Genomic DNA, 26,906 nt, shown 5'->3' with positions numbered 1-26,906 from the left:
TAAGCGACTTTCTGTAAGGACTAGAAAAAAATAATCTCTGTCCAGAATTTATTTCAAAGTTAAATAAATATGATACATTTATCCTTCTAAATGAAATAGAGCATGTTCATGAAATTAGCTTGGCTGGAGTGGATTGGTTGTGGGCTTATTTGATAGCTCGTGAGTTTGACTCTCATCTCCTAATTTTATTCTATTTAAAAAAAGTTGAATTCTAGATTTTAAATTTGGCCAAAATGTTGACATTTTCTACTAAATCTCGAAAGAACAACGAATCTCTGTGAGATGCCAAAAATAATATGAAAAATGAATGTTAAACCTTGCCCATAGGTACTCCATAAAAGTGCATGGAGATCAGATGTGGGGCCTTGGTAATTGACAGCAACCCCTATGAACCAAATGTTTGCATTAAGTTATTTGAGGGTTTTATCCATAGACAATGCTTGAATCATTGATTTTCTTCATGGTTGAAAGCAGAATAGAGTGAGGAAGATCAAATAATGGCCAATGTGTTATATTAGTAAGGATCCAAAGATTGTCTATGTGAGACTTGAGACAATGACAAGCATGACTTGAAGAAGATGTGAGCATTTCATGTGTACCTTCAAGACATCATCATTATGAAGAGAGAAGAAATGGTTAGAGGTTGATCAATTTTGAAGTGAAAGCTCAAGATGATCATGTATACGAGATCATATGGTTGAAGTGTTCCCTCTATTTAGTGATAATGGACATGTGAATATTTTCCTAAGGAAAGGCTCTCACATAGTGGAGTATGGCTAGCTATTCGCAAGACTTCACCAAGCAAGTGTAATCAAGAAAGACATTCCATCTTAATTCTTAAGATGGATAATATCATCATCATCAAACTCAAGTTGAACATACGCAAGGCAGAATGTAACCTTGAAAGGTTTTCATTTTACATGTATCATGTTATTTTCTAAAGACCGAATTATACGATAGATAGCCATACTACCAAGAGGAGCTTTGATATGAGTAAACTGATCAAACATGTTGAATATTTACATATTTGGAATCATATTTCTTGGTTGTTATTTGGTTTTATCCACATGGTGTTTTAGAGCTCATGGTTATTTTCATGACAAACTCTAGTTATTCAAGAACAGATTTTGTATGAAATTCTTGTTGCATTTTTATGTTGGAGTTTTTATCAGTTCTTCGGTGAGGGAGGTCTACTTAGTATTTTCTTCCTTCCCGGTTACCTTTTGTTTGGATAGTAGTTGTTATTATCTTTTCAACAAAATTGTTTCACTTAATCTGAATTTGCATGCTCAAGATATTGTGGTTTTGGTTTTGGAGGTTTTTTTTGGCTCGTCTTATTTAGAGAGGTTAAAAATCTCATCTTTTGTTTTTATCCTCCGTGGTTGCCCTAACTTTATTTCGATGATGTTATCATATTGTAAAATGTGTCGAACGTAATATATGCTAGCCGTCATGACAAATGAACTAGTATGGGTGTGCCTATGTCTCAGTTGACTGAGATTTTCTTAAGTCTCAGTCACCTCAGAAAAGTGCAACTGCAGTTTATAGAAAAGTGCAACTCAGTCCAGTTGCACATTTCTGGTAGAAAAATGCAATTGCACTTTTTTAACAGAAAAGTGCAACCCAAAGCACTTTTTTGTAAGTGACTTAGACTTAAGAAAATCTCAGTTGACTGAGACATAGCAAAACCGAACTAGTATATTAAAATGTCAGTGGTTAATAGCATGGCTTAGAACGAGCAGAGATAACTTGGAAATACAAAAAAAGTACGGAGTAGGTTTATTACAACTGCACAGTCATAGTGAAATTACTTGTGAACAACGAACTAGCTCTCGGTTTATTAATGCCATGGAGCCGGCGGCCGTCAAGTGCAACGATGTTCAGTTTCTGAAGAAATTGCTGCTTCTGCAACTGGACAACTGGTAGGGGAGCAGCATGCTGAACCCGAGCCGCTGCTTCTCCAGGTCGAACACCAGCAGGTTGTCCTCCAGCTGCTTCCCGCCGATCACCACCGCCGGCTCGCCGGCCACCGGCATGCCGCGTGGCCCCATCGGCAGTATCCCGACACACATTGCCCCTTCAACCTGCACCATGTAGTTGCTGTTGAACAGAGTCCAGTTCCGCGTGGCGCCGTTGCCCAGCTCAAGCTTGATGTACGGCATGTCGAAGCCGCTCCGCTTCAGCATCGGGAACGCGCCGTAGTAGCACAGCTCGAACGGCTCCGTTGCCTGCTCCCTCCGCATGGGGGTCATCGGAATCTTCCCTCTGCACGGCCGATCGAGCTTAGTTTCGCAGGTGATGTCGTGGCATGGTTCATGGCGAAAGCATACATATGTACCTCATTATGGCGTCGTCGAAGGCTATGGCAAAGGCGCGGAACACGTCGGGCCGCATGATCGTGTACGGCGTGGCGGTGCTGAGCACGACGCCGCCGCGGCCGGTGTGGACGTTGATGTCGAGCGCGCCGCGGGGCAGGGCCGCCGCAGCGTCTGCCGCGTGCCACGACACGGAGATGCCCTTCACAGGGATGTAGTGCCCGCCGGTGTTCGCCGGGTTGGTGACGAGCGGGGTGTATGGAATGGCTGTCGTGTAGTCCATGTAGATCCGAGGGTCCGGCACCGACAGGTACACCGGCGTGTCGCCGAAGGTCGCGAAGTCGGGGAGGCACAGCGCGAACTTGTTACCGAAACAGCGCTGCGCGGCGAGCTGCGACGGTAGCGACAGCGGCCCGCGGGAGAGCCCCGCGACGCCGGTGGCGCCCACGGGGAGCGACGTCAGCAGGCGGCTCGGTGCGCACGCTCCGAGGACCGCAAAGGACTCCTCCGGACGCAGCTCCATGGTCCCGTTGGTGGTGTTGGCCGACATGGCGAGGCTCGTGAGGTCGCCGGTGGAGCACTCGCCAGTGACCGGGTTGATCGGGTGGACGGTGCACGCGCACTCCGTCGACCCCGGCTGCCGGTTTTCCCAGAACCGGCCGCCGCCCACGCACCGGCAGCGAGGCGGGGACTGCTCTTTGGCCATGGCGCAGGTGGCGGAGTCGCACTGAACGGTGCTGTGCGCCGCTGCTGACGGCGGACACGTCGACCAAACGAGCGAGCCGGCGAGGTCGACGACGAGCGGCGACTGATCGGCCTTGATGGAGATGGTGTAGAGGGAGGTGACGGGGTCCTTTGCGATCTTTGAGATCATTGGTGGTTGCCGGTCACTGTTCGCCGCCGTGCATGAGCATGACAGCAGCAAGACGAGTGACGAGAGGATGGCACGGTGGAACACATAGTTCGTATGAGGGTTGTGGCTAGGCTTGGCTTGAGCAGACATCTCTAATTGCTTGGGATTTGGAAATTAAGATGGTTTGGAACTTTGGATGGTTACAGAAATGGCTCAGGTGATCAATGTATTTATACTACTTTTGGATTTGCGCGGCGTGGATTGGCACTCGCAGATCATCCATTTTGTAGAGTCGAAGTGGCAGTTGTTTACTGATACCGAAGAGATGACAATGCAGAAAGTCAAGATTTCTAAACCTTGGCTCGCTCTTCGTATTGTGATACTATGTGCTGATATCGTGATATTATGGCAAAATGCGGTAGGGTCTTCACTACCCAAGGCTTCACCAGTTTTGCATGTCGGACACTATCGAAGGAGTATCAACAGTTTTGCATATCTAAATATTCACACGGCTAAGCAAGTCATTGGCATATTTCTCCGAGATAGAATGATACGATCATGCACCTTCTTGACTTCAATGCCAAGAAAATAATGGAGTGGCACTAGCACGAAAATCATTGTCGCTGAGGGCTGTCTTTGACGGACTCTAAGAAATCCGTTTGCGGTGTCAGGACTAATAGGTCCTTCTTTCGCGTCAACATAAACCTTCTTGTGGCCCATTGAGCAAGCCTTCTCTGACGGTCGTCATTTCCGACAAGCGACTACTTAATACCCGTTACAGATGGATGTCAGTGTTGTTGCATACCGCTGACAATACATTGCATACTAACATACTTAATATGCCTTATGTTCTTGCATACCACTGGTAGTAAAATGTCAGTAGTAAGTCAAATTGTAATCATCGGTGTAATCCAGCGCAATGAGCATACTAGAACACAACATTCCGGGATGTTGCATACTTGCATGCAACATGTTCGCATACATTATTCCGGATGATTACACTGATGAGTATCTTCGCAAGATACCTGATCAAGTGTGTGGGCTTGTTTGCAAAAGTGCATTGGCAAAGATACCACAATCAAGTGTGTGCACTTGTTTGATCCGGTTTTTTGGTGCCCAATACCGCCGAGCTCCCAATGAGGACACAAAATTATTGATGTGCAAGTGTGTAACAAGTGTCCTTGAGATTGTAATTCTATGTAATTACCTCAACTCTGGCTACATATCTAGATATTCTTTCAGTACACCTCAGCAGGTGGTGAGATGGGAACCGCCAACACCGCGGCTCCGTCCAACAGCACCAAACAGAGCAAATGGGGGATAGCTCCGTCCAACAGCACCAAACAGAGCAAATGGGGGATAATACCTTTTTTTAGATGAAATTGGGGATAATACATGCCAGTCTACCAAGCGGCAAAGGAGATGGGAGATACGAGGATTAGAGGTTCAAGAATCTGTTTTCTTTTGTTAAGGGTCAAGGTTTTTTGTGCATCTCTTTTGTAGGGTCAAAGCCATACTTGCGACTTTCATCCAGGAGAGCTTTTTCTGCAGAATTCTTCCCTAGAAGGGAGCACAGTGGAAGAGAAACTTCTTCTACGCATGCTCCCTGGTCGAGGAAGATACCTACCTCAGTTTTGCATTTACTTTGGAGGGCAAAGCACGAGAGTGAATAGAATGAACCGCCCGGCATGTGAGCTGGGATATCCAGCCGCACATGCATCATCCTGATCCGGGCAGGGACTGGACCGTGAAGACTTTGTTTATTCCAGTTACTCACAGAATACGCATGATGTACGCCTAGGTCGTGTGGGGTCGTACGAGGAAGGATGGGGAAAAGCAGGCGCCTGACGCTGGAGCAGTCCGGACCACAAGCCGTGGAGTGAACTCAACTTGATAAAAGCTACAACAGCCGGTTAATGGCCTTTTTACATGTTCCGTAGTTCAAACAAACAGGCAGCAAAAAATAGATTTTAAAGATTGAAACAACCTAAATTAGAATATTACACCAGCTCGCGAACTTGGTCAGGTGTTTACTAATGATTGCAGAATAATATTACATAGCTGGCAGTGGAAACTGTTACTGAATTTGATTAGTGCTTCCTAAACTAGAACATAGGAGCATTTATTGCGATTCTACTACTCCACGCGACCTGCACCACTTCCTTCCATGGTCAGAACATAGGAGCATTTATTGCGATTATACTCGCTCTATACATGCATTAGTTGATTAAACCGTTTTGTGGTCCATGAAACTGCACGAATCCTGAGTCACTCTCGGCCTTGGATGCGCACGGCTCATATGCCCGGCGGTTCAACTAGGAGTTTTCCGGCAAAGCACACGCTGGTACTTCAAATTCGCTACACGTGCAAGTGTAATGCAGTACAATTGACATGTCAAAGACAACAACAGACAAAGTAGTTTCAAACGATTTAGCAATCATCATCACATGAGATAATGCGGGGGATTACTTGCGCCACTCACACTGATGCCCATGCTATATTTCCCAAAATGGATCAGATGTGGTCGCAACATAACCTATCTTAGTCGGAATCTAACTAAATTCTCCCTAGTATTCCAGTCACCTCTTGTGATGGAATCTGACCTTCAACAAGAACTGCATCTTTACCTGCCAAAGAGAAGGTTTCATTGCAAGATCAGAAGCAATTTTCAGTAGCTGCAATAGCGAAACAGTAAGTATGTCCAATAATGTGTCCGAACCTGGGATGTATTGTAGACTATATACTCGTTGTACAGAAGCTCAGATGCCCTGATAGATGATGGAACTGGCTTACCGCAAGGCACTACCACATCATCCCTCCATTTCACAAATTCCGACTCCTGCGGCACAGTTTTTCCTAAGCCCTTGGTTGAATGCTTCCCTCTTGGAGGTTTGTCCATCGGCTGCAGGATAAGTATGGGTGCTAAGCCAGGATAAACATGAGAAATGAAAAACTAATGGCAACACTAAAGTTGAGTACTGGAAGAACACATTTGGATACATGCTCGTGAAGATGTGAACATCTAAAAGTGTAAAAACATGACTACCACTTCACGGAAGGCACAAGATTAGGAAATCTTTTACATTGAGCGCTGTGGACAATAGTGGAACAATGGAGACCTAACTGCTATCTCATTGGACCTTTTGCTAAAATTGTTGACAAGCACTGAAATATAGCACCGCAATGAGAAATAAAATAGAAAGCTTGATTAACAAGTTCTAGAAAAATAGCTGACAGGGCAACCAAATCACACAGGTTTCTTCTGGTGCATAAAATGCAAGGATAAAAATTAACATTGGCAATTAGATTTGCCCTTTCAATACCAAGATATTTTATATCTCACCGTGGCTTTTTTTAGTTCATGCATGTCTCCTAGAGCAACCTCGGAAAGAAGCATCAAACCAGTTGGATTGTTTTTATCCACATAGCAATACTGTGCACTCTTGCTTACTAAATCTGCAAAGTAGAGTCCTTTGCCGAACTGTCACATGTGAAAGAAACATCACCTTAAAATATTCAACAAATAATTTAGCTGAGTTAGAGCATGTATAAAATGATTAAAGAGCAAACCATATAGCCTGTCACAGGAGCTTCAGGAGGTGCTATTCTTAGTCCTTGGCTAAGAATTCCAATAAAATTTGTCAACCTTGAACCTACAAATTGAGTTTTAAAGTCATGAAATGGTAGAGGAGAAAAAAAAAAGGAATTCTGAGAAGGCAAGCTAACAAATTGAACACCTGAGACAATGCAGTCAGATAAGTGAACTGCTCAAAATAAAATAAAATAAGGCACAACCATGCTACACTGCACACTAACAAGAATCCCAACTTTTCCAGTTCACTTATGAGCAGAAAAGCAGCAGGGACAGAACCTTCTAACTTTTGAAAGATACCTTTTGACATACTGTTATAACTAATATGATTGCGGAATTCAAAACAATTGCTTACCATGCCACAATAGCATCTTGTTATGGAGATTGTTTCTATATTTCGAGTACTTGTTGGATTCTCCATCCCGATCGAGCACATAAACTTCCTCTAATTCTAATGACCAATCCTTCAAATTAGCAAAACAAAACATGGGTCAGCATGTATATGAAAGCCAAGACACAAAGTAAGTCATCTGTATACTTCAATCTACACATAAACAAATTATTTTCTATGAATAAGAATTTGCATCGTACCTTGTGAGTGGGAGCATGCGTGTTGAGGAGATATTTCTTGACTAGCTTGTAATCTTCACTGTCATGAGCTAGCGGGGTAATGTCACAGTGAAGTTTCTTGTACTTCTCATCAAGAGATTCATCATTGTCACCATCGAAGCCTACAAGTCTAGAAGCAATTTCAATATCTTGCAGAGCTTCAAGCATTTTCACCTGTACAAAACCTACAAATCAGCTAGGTATAACATAACTAAAATTATAATCAAGAAAAAGTGGACATCAGAAGAACCTCATGAACCAAGATCACAGATAAAATTGGTAAAATCCAACGAAAAATTTAAGGCCAAAGAAGAAATGTGTAAAAGGAAAAAAGATTCTAAATTGTACTATAGCATGTTATAATTTCCTTGCAAGTGTGGGCCAGAGATCAAGCAAACCGTGAGAAATGTTGAGAATTTGCACCACGAGTAGCAGCACCATATGAGCATCAGTTTTGTTTTCAGTTTTTCACCTAAAAGAGTTATGCTTTATTTCTGGGTCTGTCAGCACCATATTTTGTTTGTTTTACTTCATCTATTTTTTAGGGCTTGTTTGGTTAATCCCCTCTTCAGGTGGGTCGAAGAGGATCGGAGTGGATTTGGGGGGATTTTGACTTGCAACCCTTTCAATCCCCACCAAACTGAACAAGCCATCAAGGAACAAGTCTGACTGTTCAGCAATCAACTCCTCGTTGCATTGCTACCATAGGACTTCTTTTTTTGCAAACACAAACCAATAATACATCAACCACATGAATAAGTCGGCACAACTTAGAAAGTGCAACTATGCATAGGATACTTTTGCAAACTGACAGAATAAAATGCAAGGCAATAGGCACATACTTTCATCGTCAAGTCATCCTTATCACGTATAATATGTGGATGAACAGAAGGAATAAGAGTGAAAAAACGATTGCTTGCAGCAATAACCAAGCTCTCTCTAAGAGCCAGTTCTTGGTTGCCAGTGTTATCCAATAGATTCTGTATCTCAGTTAAGGCTTCAAATCCTGCACAAAATGCAGGTAAGAATCTTCAAGTCATAATTTGTTTGTACATAACACAAATAAAGAGCTCCACAAGGATCAAAATAGCACACCTTTCTGTATATTGTCCTTGCTTAGTTTCCCAAGGGGCATTTCTGACATATTGATTTCAAATTCCATCATAGCAGCCCTGGAACAAAATAGTGAGTAAAGACTTGATTTTTTAAAAAAAAAGGCATGCATGGAAGCAATTCCTTGAATAAGAAAAGCAAGGCATTACCTATATGTTTCAACATTGAAAAGCATCATCATGAGTTCCAGCAACTGAGGAGCAAGTGAACTTTTTGCTTTGCTGATGTCTTTTCGTTTTGGTGCTTGCCTAACACCATAATCCTACAACAATGTATATTCGAACATCCAGTAGAATAAACAAAATGGAGGAATAAAACTATGTGAATAAACATTTTTCCAAAAACTTACAATATCAAGCGGATAAAATCTCCCAGGCTGCTTTTGGAAATTTGTTTTTTGTATCCATGCTTCCCAGGGGTTTCCAGTCTTTTCAAGAAATAATCTTTTAAATTGTTGTATTGCGTCAGTTTTTGACATCTCCTCCAGTTTTGTTCCACCAATTTTTTCGCTGCCAACTCGTCCCCACTTTCTAAATACATAGCATTCACTTCCATCATCCTCTTCGATTACCTGAAGTATATAGTAGCTTCGCAAACAAAACAAAAACTGTAAGAGATGGAGTAGGGTGAGCAATAAACTATGTAACTAAGCAATAGAAGAATTAGTGTTCTAGTTATTTCCCCACTGCAATAGTGCTTCTGTTCCTGACAATCAATCTCCGACAGGAAAGAAAACAAAACAAGGTAAAATTCACGCATTTGTTTTATTCTGGAAATTGCTAGTATTACACTCATATATTTAGTCTAGTTAATTTGTAGGGATTTTCTGCACGCAATGTCAGGTCCGGCAGGAAAGTATCCTTTTTCTATTTTAATTATTAATAAACTGAGATTAGCTGCTCCATGTCGCAGCACCTAATGCTCCAGCAACATGATGCCTCAGTGGATACTTTCTGCCATCAACTCTATACCATCTGGTGCCAGCTTGATCCAATGGATGTCAAAACATGCCATAACTATGTACGATGTAGTTATGTACGAGCTCTCGCTGATGTGCGCATACATATTGCATCTTTGACTTGGATGCGCCTCCAGTCTGATTTTGAGCTTGTCAGGCTCAGTTAGTCCGTCCTACTAAATTGCCCCCTCTAGGATTAACTCTCAATGGACGAAGAGATAGTGTAGGGAGTAGAGTATTAAACCATCCTTCTAAATTTTAGATAAACCCAAATCGAGTCTGAGAAACTAAAAAGAATGTGAATAGTAACCAAAATGTTTGCCCTTTCTACATTAATGGCATCTAAATTAGCCTAGATACCAGCAAATTAGATCATTGCTTCACTGTACCATATATTTTCTCCTAACAAATAAAGTTCAGGTAGAAATCCAGAATTTGAAGGGAAAGTATAATACAGTCAAAGGAAGATATTTGGAATGGGCTCATAGGGGGTAAACGATAAGTAAAAATGACCTACATGACTTACTAAAACTGTTAATGAAATGTGCCGTATCTTCACGATAATAATATATTCCCTTTATCAAAAAAAATGAAATGTGCCGTAACATATAACTAGTAGACACTATTCGCCATTAACTCACAATGTACGTCACGAATTTCACAAAAGATAGTGAGCAAAATCCTTGCCTGTTAACTCCTTGAGTCATGTCAGACATGTTTAGGGTTGTATTGTATATGCTTTTAGCATCTTCCAGAATATGGCCCGTATCTTGCAAACCGGAGGCCTCATGAACAGCACTTCGGCCCTTAACTTTAACAGTAACTGTGCTACCTTTTGATGATTCCAAGGTAGTCTCTACTTTATATAAATCAAATGGAAGCACTCTATTTTTCCTAATGCATTCTCCAAGGTAATCTCCTCTTACGATTGGTATCTTCAGCCTCCTGCAAACAAATTCATATGTATATAAAGTGATAATTCAACATCAATAATACATAGCAAAAATAATTAATTCAAATTATACTCGAAAGCAGTAGAAAGTGGAAAATATGATACCTTGCTTTCCTGACTTCAGGATTCTCATTATCAAGCCCACCACAAGAAACTAGACAATTAATATCTGCAATGCAGGTGAAAATAAGCATATTGCAATAACATCGTGCTTTAAGGTTCGCAAGTTGTTTTATGTCTACACAAGATACATCATTGTACTCTCTGTGATGAACCAATCCATACTTAGCTTGTACTATGCATGCTAGGTACTGAAATGGACTGGGAATTAAGCGGTAGTTGGACCCAGGCCCTGACTTTGTGCTCTGAGGTTTGCATATTTTATTTCGCAATGCAGCATTCTACTCCGTGACGAACTAAATATTTAGTTTATAATATCCATCTCTATTCATGCTAGGCACTGAAAATGAACTAATGATTAAGTGCTAGTTAAAGTGCCAAAACAAAGACTTAATGTAGAATTATCTTTATTAAGGTGTGAAATGAGGGTGTGCAACAGTGAAGATGAAGAAAATTGCAAATCTTGAGGCAAGAACCGACGTTAGATCCTAAGGGTGGTACAGCAGACAGGGCAGCATCATACTTCCATAACAAGAAAAACTAAGATACCATCTTCCCTTTACTGCTACTCCATAAAACAATTACCTCAGTTACTGATATATGTACACAAAGGTCATCTAGGCTCCAATGCTATACAAAAATTGTACAAGAAGTTCAAATACGCGTGCACAAAATAAAACAGTTCTAGAGTACAAAAGAAAAACCTTTGGTAACCCTCGCATTGAAGATGGCACCGGCAAGTTTAAGCTTTTCTTTCCACTCATCCTACAAGAGTTAAGTTGGTCAAATGAATATAAAACTTACAAAAGGAGGGGAAAAGTTGCATGGATTCTCAACATTTGAAACAAGCAGTCAAGCACTAATTACCTAACTACATATTATAAAATGTACGCAGAGTCGCAGAGAAATAAAACAGAAAAACAGGATATCACATGCGGATCTGAACCTCCGGTAGCAATCTGGTCCAAAATAAAAGTGCCAGAGCACATGAGGAAATTCAACCCATCTGACAGGAAATAAATTTTACAAGAAAAAGAAGATTCAACACCCCACTCCTTTTACTCCTGACCAACCGCAGTATTGCAGAATAGTGACTCAAAGGGAATATCAAGCTGCTCCAATACACTGCAGAAAGCAGTTCAAGAAGTGGTGCTTGAAGTCACCAACGTATTGGTTTGATTCCAAACAATTAATTTTAAGGTAAGATACTACACGCTGCATGCGCTGCTCCTTTCCCATCCACGCTGCTCTTCTCTCACCATTGTTGGTGACAATGGCAGATACAAGTTTTTATAAACATTAGAGCCATAAGAGGCCTAACTGGATGGGGAAATGGCATGTATGGCCATCGGCCAGCATCATTTGTGGTGGATTTGTGGTGGATTTGGATGATTGCCAGTTGAGTTTGGGAGGTGGAGACACCGAAAGCCAGGGAAGAAAAAAGAAGGCATCACTTAATTCCTTTTCTTATTCTAAGGTGGCCAGCATGAGGATTTCACTTTCATTACCGAGAGGTGAGAGCTGGCATCATTTGTGGTGGATTTGGATGATTGCCGGTTGAGTTTGGGAGGTGGAGAGACAGAAAGCCAGGGAAGAAAACAGAAGGCATCACTTAATTCCTTTTCTTTAGCTACTAATAAAGGAGCTAATGTTTCCGTGGTTTGGTCTGTCAAATTGCACTTTCGTCCGTCTGTATAGTCGCCTTGGTTGGTTTCATCAATCTGTCTGTCGATCGGGGCAGTCCACATTGGCACGTACAGTCCTATCCAAACTACAAACTGCCTAGCTAGCCAGGTTGAGAGTTTGATCCGGACACGACAAGCCTTGCTAGTGGTTTCTATATATACCTGGCCCAGCCAACCGGGAGAATATATTCTTATTCTGGAGAAGATCGATAAATTAGGTCTTCCCCGGTGTTGTCAACAAACAGGCGGTGGCGGCGCCGGCCAGCGTCCCTTCGGGTCAACCTCGCCGGCACGACGAAAGGAAGGGAAACAGTGATCAATTAATGGTTCAGCATAGAGCCACCTGCGTGCCGGAGCCGCTTCCACGTCGGGACTGATGGCCCCCGTGCCGTCCGTTGGCTGCTGCATCGCGCCTCCGTTAGGCGTCTGCACCTGGAGCAGCACATCCCTGTTGAAGGAATTGAGTAATTGAGCTAGGACGCTTTCAGCCGTGCGTGGGCACCGTTCTTATCTTCTCTGCCTCTCACCAAGCGCAGCCGCGATCAAGTCGGTCGTCTCTGCCCATCCCGGACTTTCTCGATCCCGTCACGACGCACATAGGAACAGTCTAGGATGCATGTGCCACCGCTCCGCAGTCTTCCGCCGTTTGGCTAGGAGCTGGCTGAGAATAGTGGTCGTGCGGCAAGGATGCATGCCAATGGCCGCTGTTCACACGACTCGCGTTATGCTCGAAGGAGACTTTGCGGCTGTCGGTCTGTTTAAGCGAACAAAGCGTGGACGAAGTCTGCAGGTTGCGAGCCCACGTAAATAGCAATTTTAACTCTCTACTTCTCTGCCTAACTAATGCAACAAGAAATCATGTTCCTTACCGATAGAAAAGAAGAACTGTTGTTGGTCAGGTTTGATTGATACTTTATGTGGAAGCTACAAAACATCTGCACGCAGGACGAAGAAAAGAACAAGGCGGCCGGGACGCATGGAATGTCAAAATGACAGATGATGGCCTGGAGTTCACGCAGGTTTGATCAAAGGATCAGAAAAGAAACTATGAATATTTCCTATGTTCAACTGATCGGCTAGAAACTAATGGGGATAGATTTGGCTACCCGAAACTTCGGACGGTGTCTGATTAGACCATCTCCACCGGTGACTCCTAAATATTAGCCGGCAGCACACATGCATGTGCCGACAGCATATGTCAGAGGAGAGATAGTGTTTGGATGCTAGGTGGGAAATTAAAAAGGAGAGAGAGGGGTAGGTGTGTGTGTGTGTGTGGGAGGGGGGGGGGGAGAAGCTGACGTGTGGGCCGGCTGGAATCTTCCTACGTGGACTTTTGGTGCTTCTCCCTTGGCAGATGGTTCGGTTGGGGCTCGCCAACGCTTTTATTGGGCTCATGATGATTTAGATTTCGTATAGGGATCGCCGGTGTGACCACTTTCACTCACTAGGACCCCAAATCGCTGTCAGCTATGATTTGGGGCTCTCCGGTGGAGATGCTCTTAGGCGTTGCAGCGGCGATGTTGACATCAACGGCAAGTACTGAGAATTCAGATGAGATTGTGTAATTGCCTTAAAGAAACTTGTTCTACTTCATGATATTTTTTTATGTATAATTCTAATACTAAGAGGTCGTTTGGAAGCCAGGCTTTCATTTCGTTTGTAGCATTTTAAAATGACTACATGTATTCATTTCATTTACATTGTAATTTCAGAAATATACACTTGTTTGGTTGCCACAGGAATTGCAAATGACAGCAGAATTCAATATTGAATGTGTAGAGGCTTCCATAGAGAATTGCAAATGACAGGTTTCAGCTTGGAATCATGTTTACACATAGAGTCATTTTGCTGGAATTCCTAAATGAAATGACAGCACAATTCTGTGGCAACCAAACAGCCCACCTATGGAATTCCAAAATGAATTCCAGGATTCCAGGCCCAAATGATGGATAACAAACGACCTCTAATAGTTTTTGTTTCAAGAAACACAACATCAAATAAATCTCCTTACAAAATCATTTTTTGTGAGGCATGTCTCACATATTTTTTTTTGCAGATACAGAATTTCTTATGCACTTTTTATTACTGCCACCACATAAATGTGTTTTATTCTTTAAAAATTACATGATTCCATCAAGATGCACTAATTTAGAGTTCTCCAAATGACATAGAAATTCGCTAATGGCCAGCTATTGTAAGTTTGCATCTTCGTAGAATATAGTTTCTTTTATTTTAAATACCCCCTTCGCACCATAAAAATTGTCTCAACTTTGTGTCTAGGATACATAAAAAATTAGATAAACTTATGACAAATTTCATGGGATAGATGTGGTAATAATGTTCTCATGGTCTATAAAGTACTCAATAAAATTTAATCTGTCGCAACGCACGGGCTTTTTTTTCCTACTCTTATTCTAAGGTGGATCCAAGCCATTAGTGTTGTACATTGGAGGAAAAAGCCTTGCCTTCTTGCTTTGAATGGATGCAAGATTGGAGATAGTCTAACAAGCTAGCCCTGCATATTCCAATGAATATGTCTATGTTGTGAACTGTAGAAACTGTTGAAAAACACAGAAACAATTGATACACAGCTATCTAGGGCTTTTAAGAAATTAATGCATTCAGGCAAACTAATATCTGAAAAATAATCAGAAAAGCTCAGCCACAAAATACTAGAGATTATTTGAGTAATGGGTACTCTTTCTGATCCACTTCAACAAGACCGCATACAACACAAGACAGCTTGCCAGTATGGATTCTTGGGGAAGAGGGATACCTGGCTTGTTCTAGATCCGATTCGCACAATTAAGTTTGCACTTAATTGAAACTTAGGCATTTTATGTAGAAGTAACCAAAAGATGAAAAGAGGCAAGCAAAACAGAAAATAACCTAAGAACATAAGTGGTGAAGATTACTTACAGCAACGTCTTTAGATTGTCCTACTACAGAGATTCTCAACTTATCCAATGCTTCACCAATGGGAAACTGCTGAGTTGATTGGCCTACAGACTTCTGAGGCGTCATTTGGGGAAGAACTCTATCTGGTTTCTTAACCTTTTGAGATTTGAACCACTGCAAGATAGACACATTTGTTAACCTTCAACTGCAGAAAGAAAAAAGAAAAAAGTTATTTTTTCTTAGTAAGTTGTGCTTATTGATACTTTGATCACAGCCCTTTCAGTTTTGTTTTCTTCAAGGAAACAGAAGTCGGGCTTGGGAATTAGATAGCCCGGGCAGAAGCTAGTTTGGGGCCTTGGGAGCTTGGGGCTGAGAGGGTCCAAATCATTGGGGTCACTTACAGGTTCTAGCCATCGATCTACCAATTGGGAGCATTTGATGTTTACCTAAATTTGTGAGTACTTAGGCAAATCCCACATTTCTATTTACCTGGAAATAGTAATCCCCTATGGTATGGTTTCTATTAATAAACAAAAAGACACAAATGTTTACATGAATATGTACACAAGGAGCGAAAGAAAAGAAAAACGTCAGAGAAGTTGCAAGGGGTTCAAATTCTACATTAGCTCTAAGACGCTGGTCTCTACTTAGAGAAGTAAAAAAAAAAATAGCTTGAGAAGCTCCAAGACTCCTACCTTTGTAAGATAAACATTCTTTATTTCATCAGGGATTTTCCATTTCTTCTTAATGCGGACAGGTTGTGTTGTTGTGTAGGTACATTTGGACCACTCTGAAACATAGCCATTGCACTGATAGTGACCACCGTAATAGTAGAGGCAGCTAGTACAGACTGGGCAAGGGCCCAGCGCTCCAAACAGCATCCCATCAGCACTGCAAGAGAACAAAAGAGCTATAAGAAGTGATAAAGAGTGAAGCAGCGGAATACTGCGTGATATGACAAAAAAGAGCAGCACCACAAGCAGGTCTGTGTAATCAACAGTACTACCTCCGTTCCATATTAATTGACACTGATTTAATACAAAGTTGTACTAAATCAGCGTCAAAGTTGCACTAAATCAGCGTCAATTAATATGGAACAGAGTCTACTTCAGCAAGACATTGGGCCTTGTTACAGAGCTTCAGCTCCACTAAAGCTGCCCGCAAGAAAACTCAAAGTGGCTTCCGCAGTAAATGAAGTTCATATGTATTGGCATATATTTATTGATCAATTAGAATTGCTTTCTAGAACGTGCAATCTCCTCAAAATGGCCACTGCATGTACTATTGGGCCTTTGGAGCAAGACTAAGAAAATCTTACGAGAATTGACAATTTTCTTGTCATACTCTATCTTAGGGTTTGCGATCATTGTAGAGATCCCATTTGGAGAGCCAACTGCTGGATGTCACAAAGCTCTAGAACATGTATACATGTACTATGTGATTTATAGTGTTCTAAAAATGGTTCGATAGATTGCACACTTAGCCTTAGACAAGTAATGGCTGCCCTTATCTAGGTTCTATTAAAAGAAGACACAAAAAACAATATTTCACCTACAGCTAGTCAACTACTAGTGTCTGAATTTTCTCTGATTTTCATGAGCCTTAATCACTACAAATGTGAGAAAAAACCAAAAATCATAAGTAGTATTAATTATTCAAGGCAGGGAAACCAAAGAGAGGGTCTGTTCTGTAGAGCATTAAGATAGCCATAATAATTAAACATTAAAGACAGCCATGAACATTCAGAGCTATACATAAAATCCAAAAAAAAAAACTAGGAGCTAGAGACCATCTTGTTTTCTGTTAATTTCCGAAAGTATTTTTTGTTTCCTATTCCGAAAGAGCCACGCAAGGGTACCAGCAGGTCAGCATAGGTATATGGGATATACAGAAATCGAACCCAAAATTCATCATTAGAAAGGATCCGCTTGTACAACTTAAGAAACCACCATTATAGTGTCTCCACTTCCTTTATTTGCCTATTATGTAATTTATGTCAAACTGTTGCAGTAATATTTGCTTAGTGTCAAGTATTATTTCAATGCAACTGTTATGGCCATAGACAGCACTCTATGGGCAGAGTTACTGTTTCCGTGCAAGCGTATCACAGCAGATCCTAATCGCATCCAATGAAATAAACATATGAGGATCGTATTTAGGAAGTTAACAATGGAGATACAAACAGCTAGAAAAATAGAGAAAGAGGCTAGATTACTTTTCTTTTAATTAGAGATAGTTTCCTTTAAGTCAGGGTTTGTATTAACCAACAAGTCAAGTCTTCCCTGTAAAGGGACACCATTTATGCTTAAGAAACGAATTAGTTAAAAGATACATAGTAAAGTCTCAGAGCCTCTCTAATCACACCAGGGTTTAGATGAGGGCGAGTGCCCTATCCCTGATCTCCAAACCTTTACCGAGTTTAGCATGTCACGAAGTAATGTAATCTTCAGTAAGATGAGTACATTTAGAAGAAAAATAGAAAACAACATTACCAACGTTCCAATAGGTCCCGCTCTGGTCCAGATGGATCTTGCTCATTAACTTCAAGCATATCCCTCAGCTCAGCAGTTGAAACATGCTTCTTCAGTTCATCTTTTAACTTCCAAAGTGTGTCACTTTGAACTTTAAGCTTTTGGTTCAGATCAGCAGAACTAGCATTAGAATCACATGGTACTACAAGTTTTCCTTTGTTTGGTCTTGCAGCTTCAGATACACTTCCGTCTAACTTGGGAGCTTTGTGGTCCTGCATGTCATTGTCACCATTCTTGCGCTTGGAGCCCTTCGAAGTTGTTTGTTCTTGACAACCATTACAAATAAACAAAGTCAGATTACTAAGTTATGTACAAAAAGAAAAAAAGACTGATCTACATGCTTCGTTACCTTCGCTGGCGGTTCCTTTCTTAATAATATCAAGAATAGCTCCTGTATCCTCCTGCGACAAGGTCTCCCAGCCTGGGAATTTCTCAACTGTTGCAGTTGGGGACATTTCCAAGAAACAACTGATATGGTACCAACCTTGACCCTCAAGTTTAGATGAAACACGAACCTAATCAAACATGGCAAACCATTACGGATGCAATTTACAAATCAGTAGAAAGAACATAATTTCACAGCATACTTTACCACTGGTATTAAATATTAGTATCTCTTCAGAATATACTTTGTGGGCTAAGAAATAATACAAATCAAACATGAACTTCTAGACCATAGAATGTTTTGGTCTGGACTCTAGAAATCAAAAGAATGGGTATCGTTCATTGAGCACACAATTATGAATTCTGTATAGGAAAAAGAATGGAAATTAACATAATCACTTGTGTGACAAATTCCTAGTTTTCACATTTTATTTGGAATAACACTTCTTTCTGCAGGTGACCGTAGCAAGCTAGTGGCAGAGACTTCTTATATGACAAGATAGCAAATTGGTGCCTTTAGAGGATAGTTATTCCAGATTCCAACACAGGAGAATAATAAAAGCTTGAACATTATCTGCAACCATTCTGGCTTAGTCATAAATAGGGTACAAAAAAGAATGTGTCATGTTCATGTGATTTAACCACATATGGCACGGTTCTCACTTCTGAGTTTAAAAATCATGAGTAGGTACAAGTTTGGAAGAGTACGACATTTCCCCAACAGGTGATTAAAATTACAACTAGAAGTATAGATAGGTTAGAGTTGTATACAGTTGCATTAAGGTCAATTCAAGAATGTGAAACTCATGTTTCTATGGACAGCCAGTACGAAGTGAGAATTGAGAACAATCTACTAAAGTTGTTAACGGTAAGGAGGATTCTGTTCAGGACCATACATTTTATACACAAGATCATGTAGCAGTAAGCATACACTTCTGGATTCACGGGATACTACTAAGAAGTATTTAATTTAATAATCGCAACTAAGTTTCACAACTAACAGAAATGCAGAAAAATAATTGATCAACTGATACGTACGGTGCCTTTTGTAATCTTTTCACTGCACCGTCTACACGAAGCACGAGCAGACTGGGCAACCTCAATAGTACATTTATCTGAAATAGCAGGTGTGGATGTTGCAGTACTTGAGGAACTTTCAACATAATTTCTTATCTTCTCTTGGTCATCCCACCTAAGCGCATCTATTCCCTCAACATCATCAACACTGATCAGAAGTTAAGACTACGGTTAAATTTTCAATGGTTTATTCTCACATACAAGAAAGTCAGATAAATTAACAGATTGAAGCCTGAAATCCAACTTAATGAGTATGAGACAAAGTTTCATACGATTTGATCTGGGTTTTCTTCTTGAGGATGCAGCTGGCATGGTTCCACATCTGAAAAGAGAGAAAACAAGGAACTATTAAATTAGAAAGTGAAAATTGACAAGATAAAATGCTTTGGCAAGGTAAGTGACAGAAGCATCGTATTTTTTCCAGTCTCTAGAAAAAAAAACACCAGTCACCAAAGGAAACATCTTTAGACTTCATATTTCAGGAAAAAAAAAAGTGTTTGAACAACACCAAGCCATAGATAATGCACACATAATTCCATAACCCTAAACAGCAGGGAAAACATAATTGTAAATGCAGCAAATCGGTCAGAATAATAATGGATTGGAGAACATACAATAAGGATTAGAAAATGCAGCACAAGCCCCGCAACAACGGAGTTAGTCTGATCAATATGAGTCCCGCATCCGTTATAAAGGGGTTGGTCTGATTATACTCGCCAAATCACTGTCATGACAAGTTCAGAAATCAAGATGAAAACCGAACCCATCAGATCCAATCATTACATACTGATTCGACCAATCCGGAAGAGCGTTCAACTCTAAAACCACCCCCACTCCCAACCCCAACACCTCGGCCCCAAGACAAAAAAAAACAAAACAAAAAACCGCAAAACCGCCCCAAAACCCTATCTGACCCCTCTAATCTCGAAGTTAGATTCATCGATCGAATGAAGAGAGATTCGTGGAGGAGAGGGCAGGGAGGGGAAGAGGGAGATGTTACGCACGGGCATGAATCCGTCGAACTGGGTGGCCTGGACCATTTTGCCGAGGCGGAGCGCGTCCTTGCCAATGGGGGATTTGCAGGACTTGCACGAGGACCGCCCAGATTTGGCGTACTCCGCCTTCCAGGCCTTCGGCGGCACCGCCATTCCGCCGGCTGCTACCGCTCCTCTCCCCTCGTCTGGGTTGGGGAAAAGAGTGTTCGCTGTTTGGGGACGGAGGAAGGCTCTCCGGGAGGAGGCGATGTAAATTGGTCTACCCAAAGAAAAGCTCCGAACTTTGGGAAAATAATTTTAGGGCTCGCTCCACTCGCAGTCTCCGCCTTCCGCGAGCGACGCGTGTCCCTCGCGTGGGCAAGGCAAGGAGGACCACTTGGGTGGGCTCTACCACGACTTCCTCGTCTTCTCCCTTTTCTTTCGTTTCTAACACAAAGAAAGGTCTAGAAGACCCTAGAGATTCTTTTTTTTCGAGGGTACGCCAGAATAGCGTACTAAAATTTTATAGAAGATAGCAAAGTCATATATACAAAAATCGAAGACCATATTGCGAACAATATGTCTTGGCAAACTCCACTCCAAACCCTACTGCCTACTCTCGCGGTATCAAAGTACTCTCTCCTACTCTCGCACGTTTCCAGAGCTCAAACTCATACGATTCGCAAAAAAAAAAGCTCAAACTCAACCTGATTCTCTTAAGCAACTCGTGCGTGTTGCATTGTTCCGCCCTATTGCCAAAAACTCTCTAGTTGCGCTGCTTCCAAATCCTCCAAGCTGTAAGGATCACCATGGTGTCGAAGCTTTTCCTGTCTCTCTTCCGAACCAAACTCCTGGCTTCCTCCCACCAAAGCTCCAGGTTGCTCTCCGTAGATGGCTCCGTGATGTTTAGGCCCGCGGTTGTGAGACAGTCGAACCAGGTTAGGCGGGCATATGAACACTGCATGATCACATGGTCAACCGGGTCATCCTCATGTAGACAGAGCGAGCAGGGGTCGACATGGTCATGTAGCCCATGGCGGTGCCTCCGATCTGAGGTCCATAAGCGGTACCGAAGGGTGAGCCACGCAAAAACCTTGCATTTGAAAGGAGCAAAGGATGCCCAGATCGCCTCATGCATGTTGAAGCCGATAGAGCCTTGGCAAAGGAGCCTGTAGGTATCCTTTGAGGTATACTCCCCGGACGCTGAGCCAATCCAAGAGAACTTGTCCGATTCCTGATCATCACGTGGCACAGCTTCGATTTCCTCCCAGAGCCGGATGCACTGTGTGTATCCTTCCAAGGATAGCTCCAGATCAACATCTGAAAGCCATCTATTCTCCACGAGTGCCTCCGCCACTAATCTGCTATTCTTTCTACTAGTCGGGACCGTCGCAAACACTAGCGGGGCAATTTTCTCTGCGGATCTCCCGTTTATCCAGAGATCTGTCCAAAAGAAGGTTCTCCTGCCATCCCCAACCATGAACTTGGTGAAGCTAAGACTGACATGGCCTGAGGATCGGTAGCCAACCGTAGTCCCTGCCATGGCCTTCCCAAATTTGTCCTCTGCAGCCAGATCCACCGTACTCTGAGCACAAGACCTTGTCTGCGGATATGTTTCACTCCCAGCCCCCCATGCAAGTAGGTTTAGCGACGTTGTCCCAGGCCACCAAGCATTGCCCGCCGTTCACCCTCTCCTTGTCGCTCCAGAGGAAGGCCCTCAGATGCTTGGTAACCTCCTCGATGAGCCATTCTGGAGGGTTCTCCACCATAATGTGATGAATAGGTCTGGCCAAGATCACTGATCGAATGAGTACCAAACGGCCCGCCCTCTGAATCAGACTCTTTTGCCATGCTGGGAGTACGTGCACTACGACATCCGGGAGGGGCTGCCATTCTGCGCGTGTCAAAGGCCGTAGTGCGAGCTGCAAACCAAGATACTTAATAGGGAAACTCGCATGTTGGTATCCCATTATCTCCTGTACCCGGTTAATGATCTCCTCGTTGCCTCTGATCACCGTCGCCGTCGTCTTAGCATAGTTGACCCGCAGACCTGAAGCTTCTCCAAACATGGCTAGGGCTAGCTTAACCGTGATCAACTCCTGCTCCTATGGCCTAGAGAAGATTACCACATCGTCGGCGTAGATCGAAATCCTTTGCAAGGCTGAAATCCCCGCGAGGTCTGACAATAGTTGATCTTGTACCGCTTTGGCGATCATGGCAGTTAGCACCTCCATACCCAACACGAAAAGCATTGGCGATGTAGGATCGCCTTGCCGTAGGCCCCTGGTGTGTTGGATCCTCCTCCCTGGCACTCCATTAACAATGACCGAAGTGGTTGCCGTTTGTAACGACAATGCAATCCATTTGAGGAAGAGAGGCCCAAATCCCAACTGTCTCAGAACTTCAAACAGAAAGCCCCGGGAGATCGAGTCAAACGCCCTTGTGAGATCAAGTTTCAGCAAAACCTCGGTATGATTGCGCTGGTTGATACGTCTCGCCACCTGTCTCACCAGAAGAAAGTTATCGTGTAGGCATCTCCTCTTCACAAAGGCGGATTGATTGGCGCTGACTAAGTCCGGGAGTCTCCTTTTCAATCTGTTTGCCACAACCTTGGAGAAAAGCTTTGAGAAACTATGTACTAGACTGATGGGTCGGTAGTCTCCAATCTCCATTGCCTCTTGTTTTTTGGGGATGAGAGTTATTAGTGCTTTGTTCAGTCTGGCGAATCCACGCCTGTCTCCCACGCCCAGCTTGAGAAGCCCAGCCATCACATCTGCCTTGATCACCGGCCATGCCCTCTGGTAGAAGGCGCCAATAAACCCGTCAGGTCCCGGGGCGCGATCAGCTGGCATCTCCTTAATGGTTTCCCAGACCTCCCTCTCCGTAAAGATCGCCTCCAACTCCTGCAGGTCATGCTGCTGTATATTGAGGGCCTCCAGATCCAACGTGTGCTCACGGTTTTGCACCGTCCCCAAAAGCTGCACATAAGCCTCGGAGAACGCTTCCACCTTTCGCTCTTGTGATGTTACAATTTCCTCCCCCACCTTGATCGAGGCAATGAAATTCTTGGTGCGTCTCCCATTCGCAACCGTGTGGAAGAGTTTCGAATTTGGGTCCCCCTCCCGTAACCATCTCATGCGTGATCTCTGCCGGGCCATGGTCCGCTCCAAAGAGGACAACCCAAGAACCACGAGTTTTAGGGTGCGTCTGAGCCATAATTCCCCCGGGGAAAGTCGCCGGAAATCTTGCGCCACATCCAGACGATAGATTATCGTATTGGCAATAGCAAGTTGGAGCTTCATGTTGCTCATCCTTCACTGCCCCCAAGCCCGGAGATACTCAGCAGCATTGTTGAACAGGGCGTCGAACCTCTTGAAAGGTTCCGTGATCCTATGATCACATACCCACGCCGCCGCAATTGCCTCATCAAACCCCTCTAGTTTTAACCAGGCAAGCTCGAATTTGAACCGCCGTTTAGGCCTGAACGATGCACTGAAAGATAAGTGCAAAGGCACATGATCCGAAAGGGAGGAGGGCAGAGCCTGCAAGAGAGCGTCTGGATGATCAAGGTCCCAATCGATGAAGACCAAAATTCTATCGATTCGAGTGAGCGTAGGGGGGTCTCTCTCATTGCTCCATGTATAATTCCGACCATGCATGTATAAATCTTTGAGTTCAAGAGCGTGCACAAAACTCCGGAATCTACTCATCATTCCACGATACAGATTAGTGTTATTTTTCTCCGAGGAAAAGAGGATGAGATTGAAATCTCCTAAAAGCATCCAAGGGCCTGGACAGAGCAAACGTCGCTCCGTGAACTCGGTTAGAAAGTTGATCTTGTCATCGTTGCCTTGCGGCCCATAAACTGTGGTAATCCACCACTTCTTGCCATCCTTGGTTGTGACTTCCGCTGTAATGGCGTAAGTTTCGAAGCTGATGGAAGAAATCTCGGTCACCGTGGAATCCCAGGCCAATAAGATACCGCCCCTCGTGTTGTTTGCAGGCAAGTATACGTACTGATCGAACGAAGAGCCTAAGAACTGCGATACTAAAAAGTCATCAAACACATCGATTTTCGTCTCCTGGAAACATACAACATTCACACGAAGCGTGGCAACAAACTCGCGTACTGCATTCCTCTTGGCCGGATCATTAAGACCACGGACATTCAGACTCAATACTTCGGGGTTTATATCCATAGGATGGGATAAGAGATCCTACTCCAACCGCGACTCATTGCACGGTCACCTTCACCTGACAAGCCTCCTGAGCCGCAAGATTAGACGACATCATTTTCCCGAAGATAGAGGCCACCACTCGTAAGTGTTGGTCCCTCAGAGGTGAATCAAACAGCTGCCGGAAGGTTTGCAAATCCTCCTCATTGACAGAGAGATCAGCAGCGGTAATGCCCAAGGCCTTTAGGAGCACGGTCTCTACCGCCGACGCCTTCTTCCTCGCTCTAACCGGAGCCAATTTGCCTCCAGTAGCAGACTGGCGTGTCACTCTTCATGGGGTGAAAGGTTCTGCCTCAGCATTCAGCTTGTGCGGTGTTTCAATTTCCCTCAACAGGGGCGGTGCAAGTGCCTTAAGAACGTTGGCGCGGAAAATCTTGATTTTGGCCAGCGCAAGCTCATCCTGGGTGGCGGCCACAGGATCCGCCACCGCATCTGATCCCCCATCCTCTAAAGCTCTTGGTGCTAAGGTTGTCTCATCTGTCGCCGATCCCGAAAGGGATGCTTCCTGCTTTCCCGGATCCTCCTCCTGCATGTGGTGGGCCTCTCCCGAAGAAGCAGACACCAATTGGGCTGGCGAGGCAGCGTGGTCCTGCCGAGGTTGCAATGTCCTGTCTCGATCATCGCTGGCCCCCTCCGAAAGAGGCACCAACACGCACTGATCCTCCTGATGGTAACTGGGCTTCTCAACAGCTGTCTTCCCTTCCACCCAGGAATCGGGCGCGTCTTCCCACCGCAGGACAACGTCCCTATCCTCCTCGGATACCGCCTCGTCGCTTGGATCCACGCTGCAGACCGGCAGAGAGGATTGCGTGGGCCCCGAGAGCTGAGTGTTGGGGGGAGTGCTCCACCAATCCCATCGCCAACAGACGATCCCGAGGCAGCAGATTCTTCGACCACAGCGTCCAACGGAGGTAGCGCGACCGCTTTTTTGACCCACACCCTGGCGTTCTTGGTGTGGACAAAGATGGGAGGGCCCGCCCCTGCTCTAGTTGTCGGCGCCGCCGAATTTGAACGAAGCTATATCGCCACCCGTGTGAAACCCTCAGGGCGAGCCGTCTCCACGTGGCTCACGATCCGGCCCGTCATCGGAGGGAGCCGCCAATCCAACGCTGCCGCGGCCACCTGATTGTATGAGCGACCTCCTCCTTGAACTCCGACAGTGCCAGCGGCGCTGGCGCCGCCGCCTCCACGGCGGTTCGGAACCCCCTTCTGCCATTGAAACCAGCGGCGATGTCTACGAGTTCCAGCTCGCCGTTGCACCTCAACTCTGATGTCTCCTCCGTCCAACAGAAACGATGATCCAACGTCATCCTCCATGTTGTCGATATGAATGAGCACTTTGTATCGGAGGGTGCTGACTTCCTCTCTCGTAAGTCGCGCCAGCTGCATGGTAGCACCGTCGATCTCTTCAGGCTCAGGGATGACCAAAGTCCTCGCCGGCGGAATGGCGTCCGCGTCGTTCGTCCAGGCCGAAAGCCTGAACAGGGCCAGGTCAGCTCTGGCGCTCGTATCTGGGGCGAGTTCTTCCAACACGCAAGAGGTGCCTAGCAGTTCCTCCGCAGTTTCCTGATCCCATGCGTGCGGCGGGATCCCCTCCAGAACCAGATGAACATGTTGCCGATTGTTGACCTTGGTAGCCTGAGCCAAGCGTGTCCAAGGACGTGCATACAACGAGAAACCCCCATGATGAATCCCAGATCTTGACACGACTCTAATCTTGAGCTCCTCCGAATCCGGCACGATCAGAAAATCCTCCGGTTGGTACCTATGAACCGAGCAGCGGCTGGCAGGAATGCCAAGCTGCGCACCCAGGGCCTCCACCACTTGCGCACAGGTGACCGCCGGTCGGTCTCCACCGACGTAGGCGACCACCGCGTGCTGCAGACGGCGCTCCAGGTCCAACATGCTCCTGGTACGTCTAAACACACACAACGGAGCCGGCGAGGAATCACCCAAGGCGCCAGCAGACGCAAGCACCCTCCGGCGCTGCGCCTCTGGTTCTGCAGGACTAGATGGGCACGGCAGCCCCTACCAGACTTGTGCAGGGGGCGGCATTGGTGGTGGGGATGGCGAGGTGGATGGTGCGCCCGGCTGCGCACCAAATTGACGGCGAGGATGGGCGGGATCTTGGATGCTCATCAGCACCGAACGCGCAAGACGCGCAAGCTCTGCCCGACGTGATTCGTCTTCCGATGGAGGGCTTCATGGCCGCTTGCAGTCCTTCGCTTCGTGGCCGTCCTTGGCGCACCTGAAGCAAAGAGGGTCATTTTTGCACTCGCGTTTGTGCTGACCCGGCCGGAAACATTTGAAGCACAACCCTTCCATCTCCGGCGCCACCGTCCTGACAGGGCCCGTGCCGTTGCGCGCCTCCACACGGCCCCGCCACTTGGTCTTGCGTGATGGCGGAGGCCGCTCCCAGGGCCGCTCCGTCTCTACCATCTCCCCCTGCCGGAATCCACTCCAGGACTCCCAGAATCGGAGGAGGAGGCGGAGAGACCCAGCCCCGACACCACCGGACGCTCATCACTCCGACGAGACGCCTGGGCTACGGATCCAGGGCTTGAGGACTCAGGGCTGGAAGAGATGAGCTTCCAGATCGAAACAGGCTCC

At 44.6% G+C, this 26,906-nt stretch overlaps 2 protein-coding genes across 2 annotated transcripts; both read right to left on the bottom strand.

The window, feature by feature from the left end:
- Positions 1–1,841: 1,841 nt before the first annotated feature.
- LOC124662407 (chitinase CLP-like) lies at positions 1,842–3,318 on the bottom strand. Its single transcript, XM_047200247.1, has 2 exons — positions 2,339–3,318; positions 1,842–2,265 (listed from the first exon to the last, which is right to left on the bottom strand). Exons 1-2 carry the CDS (start codon positions 3,316–3,318, stop codon positions 1,881–1,883), a joined length of 1,365 nt encoding a protein of 454 aa, XP_047056203.1. The 3' UTR covers positions 1,842–1,880.
- A 2,249-nt stretch (positions 3,319–5,567) lies between these two features.
- LOC124666454 (poly [ADP-ribose] polymerase 1) lies at positions 5,568–20,298 on the bottom strand. The gene is made up of 20 exons (XM_047203790.1): positions 20,092–20,298; positions 19,360–19,409; positions 19,049–19,235; positions 17,976–18,141; positions 17,588–17,891; positions 15,791–15,986; positions 15,117–15,269; positions 11,217–11,277; positions 10,498–10,561; positions 10,128–10,385; positions 8,832–9,069; positions 8,632–8,744; positions 8,465–8,541; positions 8,212–8,375; positions 7,352–7,543; positions 7,116–7,224; positions 6,739–6,821; positions 6,512–6,649; positions 5,888–6,070; positions 5,568–5,795 (listed from the first exon to the last, which is right to left on the bottom strand). Exons 1-20 carry the CDS (start codon positions 20,233–20,235, stop codon positions 5,748–5,750), a joined length of 2,928 nt encoding a protein of 975 aa, XP_047059746.1. The 5' UTR covers positions 20,236–20,298; the 3' UTR covers positions 5,568–5,747.
- Between the last annotated feature and the right edge of the window lie 6,608 nt (positions 20,299–26,906).

This window comes from Lolium rigidum, chromosome 6 (genome assembly GCF_022539505.1).
Source record: "Lolium rigidum isolate FL_2022 chromosome 6, APGP_CSIRO_Lrig_0.1, whole genome shotgun sequence".
In the NCBI taxonomy this organism is placed as follows: Eukaryota; Viridiplantae; Streptophyta; class Magnoliopsida; order Poales; family Poaceae; genus Lolium; species Lolium rigidum.
Note: the sequence above shows the minus strand (reverse complement) of the source record. Positions and strands in the feature narration are given on the sequence as shown.

Coding starts and splice junctions, on each gene's coding strand:
- LOC124662407 (XM_047200247.1), bottom strand. CDS start 3,318: ATGTCTGCTCAAGCCAAGCCTAGCCACAACCCTCATACGAACTATGTG. Junction 2,266..2,338: donor TTCGACGACGCCATAATGAG/GTACATATGTAT, acceptor TCGGCCGTGCAG/AGGGAAGATTCCGATGACCC.
- LOC124666454 (XM_047203790.1), bottom strand. CDS start 20,235: ATGGCGGTGCCGCCGAAGGCCTGGAAGGCGGAGTACGCCAAATCTGGG. Junction 18,142..19,048: donor AAAAGATTACAAAAGGCACC/GTACGTATCAGT, acceptor ATGTTTGATTAG/GTTCGTGTTTCATCTAAACT. Junction 15,270..15,790: donor AGAATGTTTATCTTACAAAG/GTAGGAGTCTTG, acceptor TCTATCTTGCAG/TGGTTCAAATCTCAAAAGGT.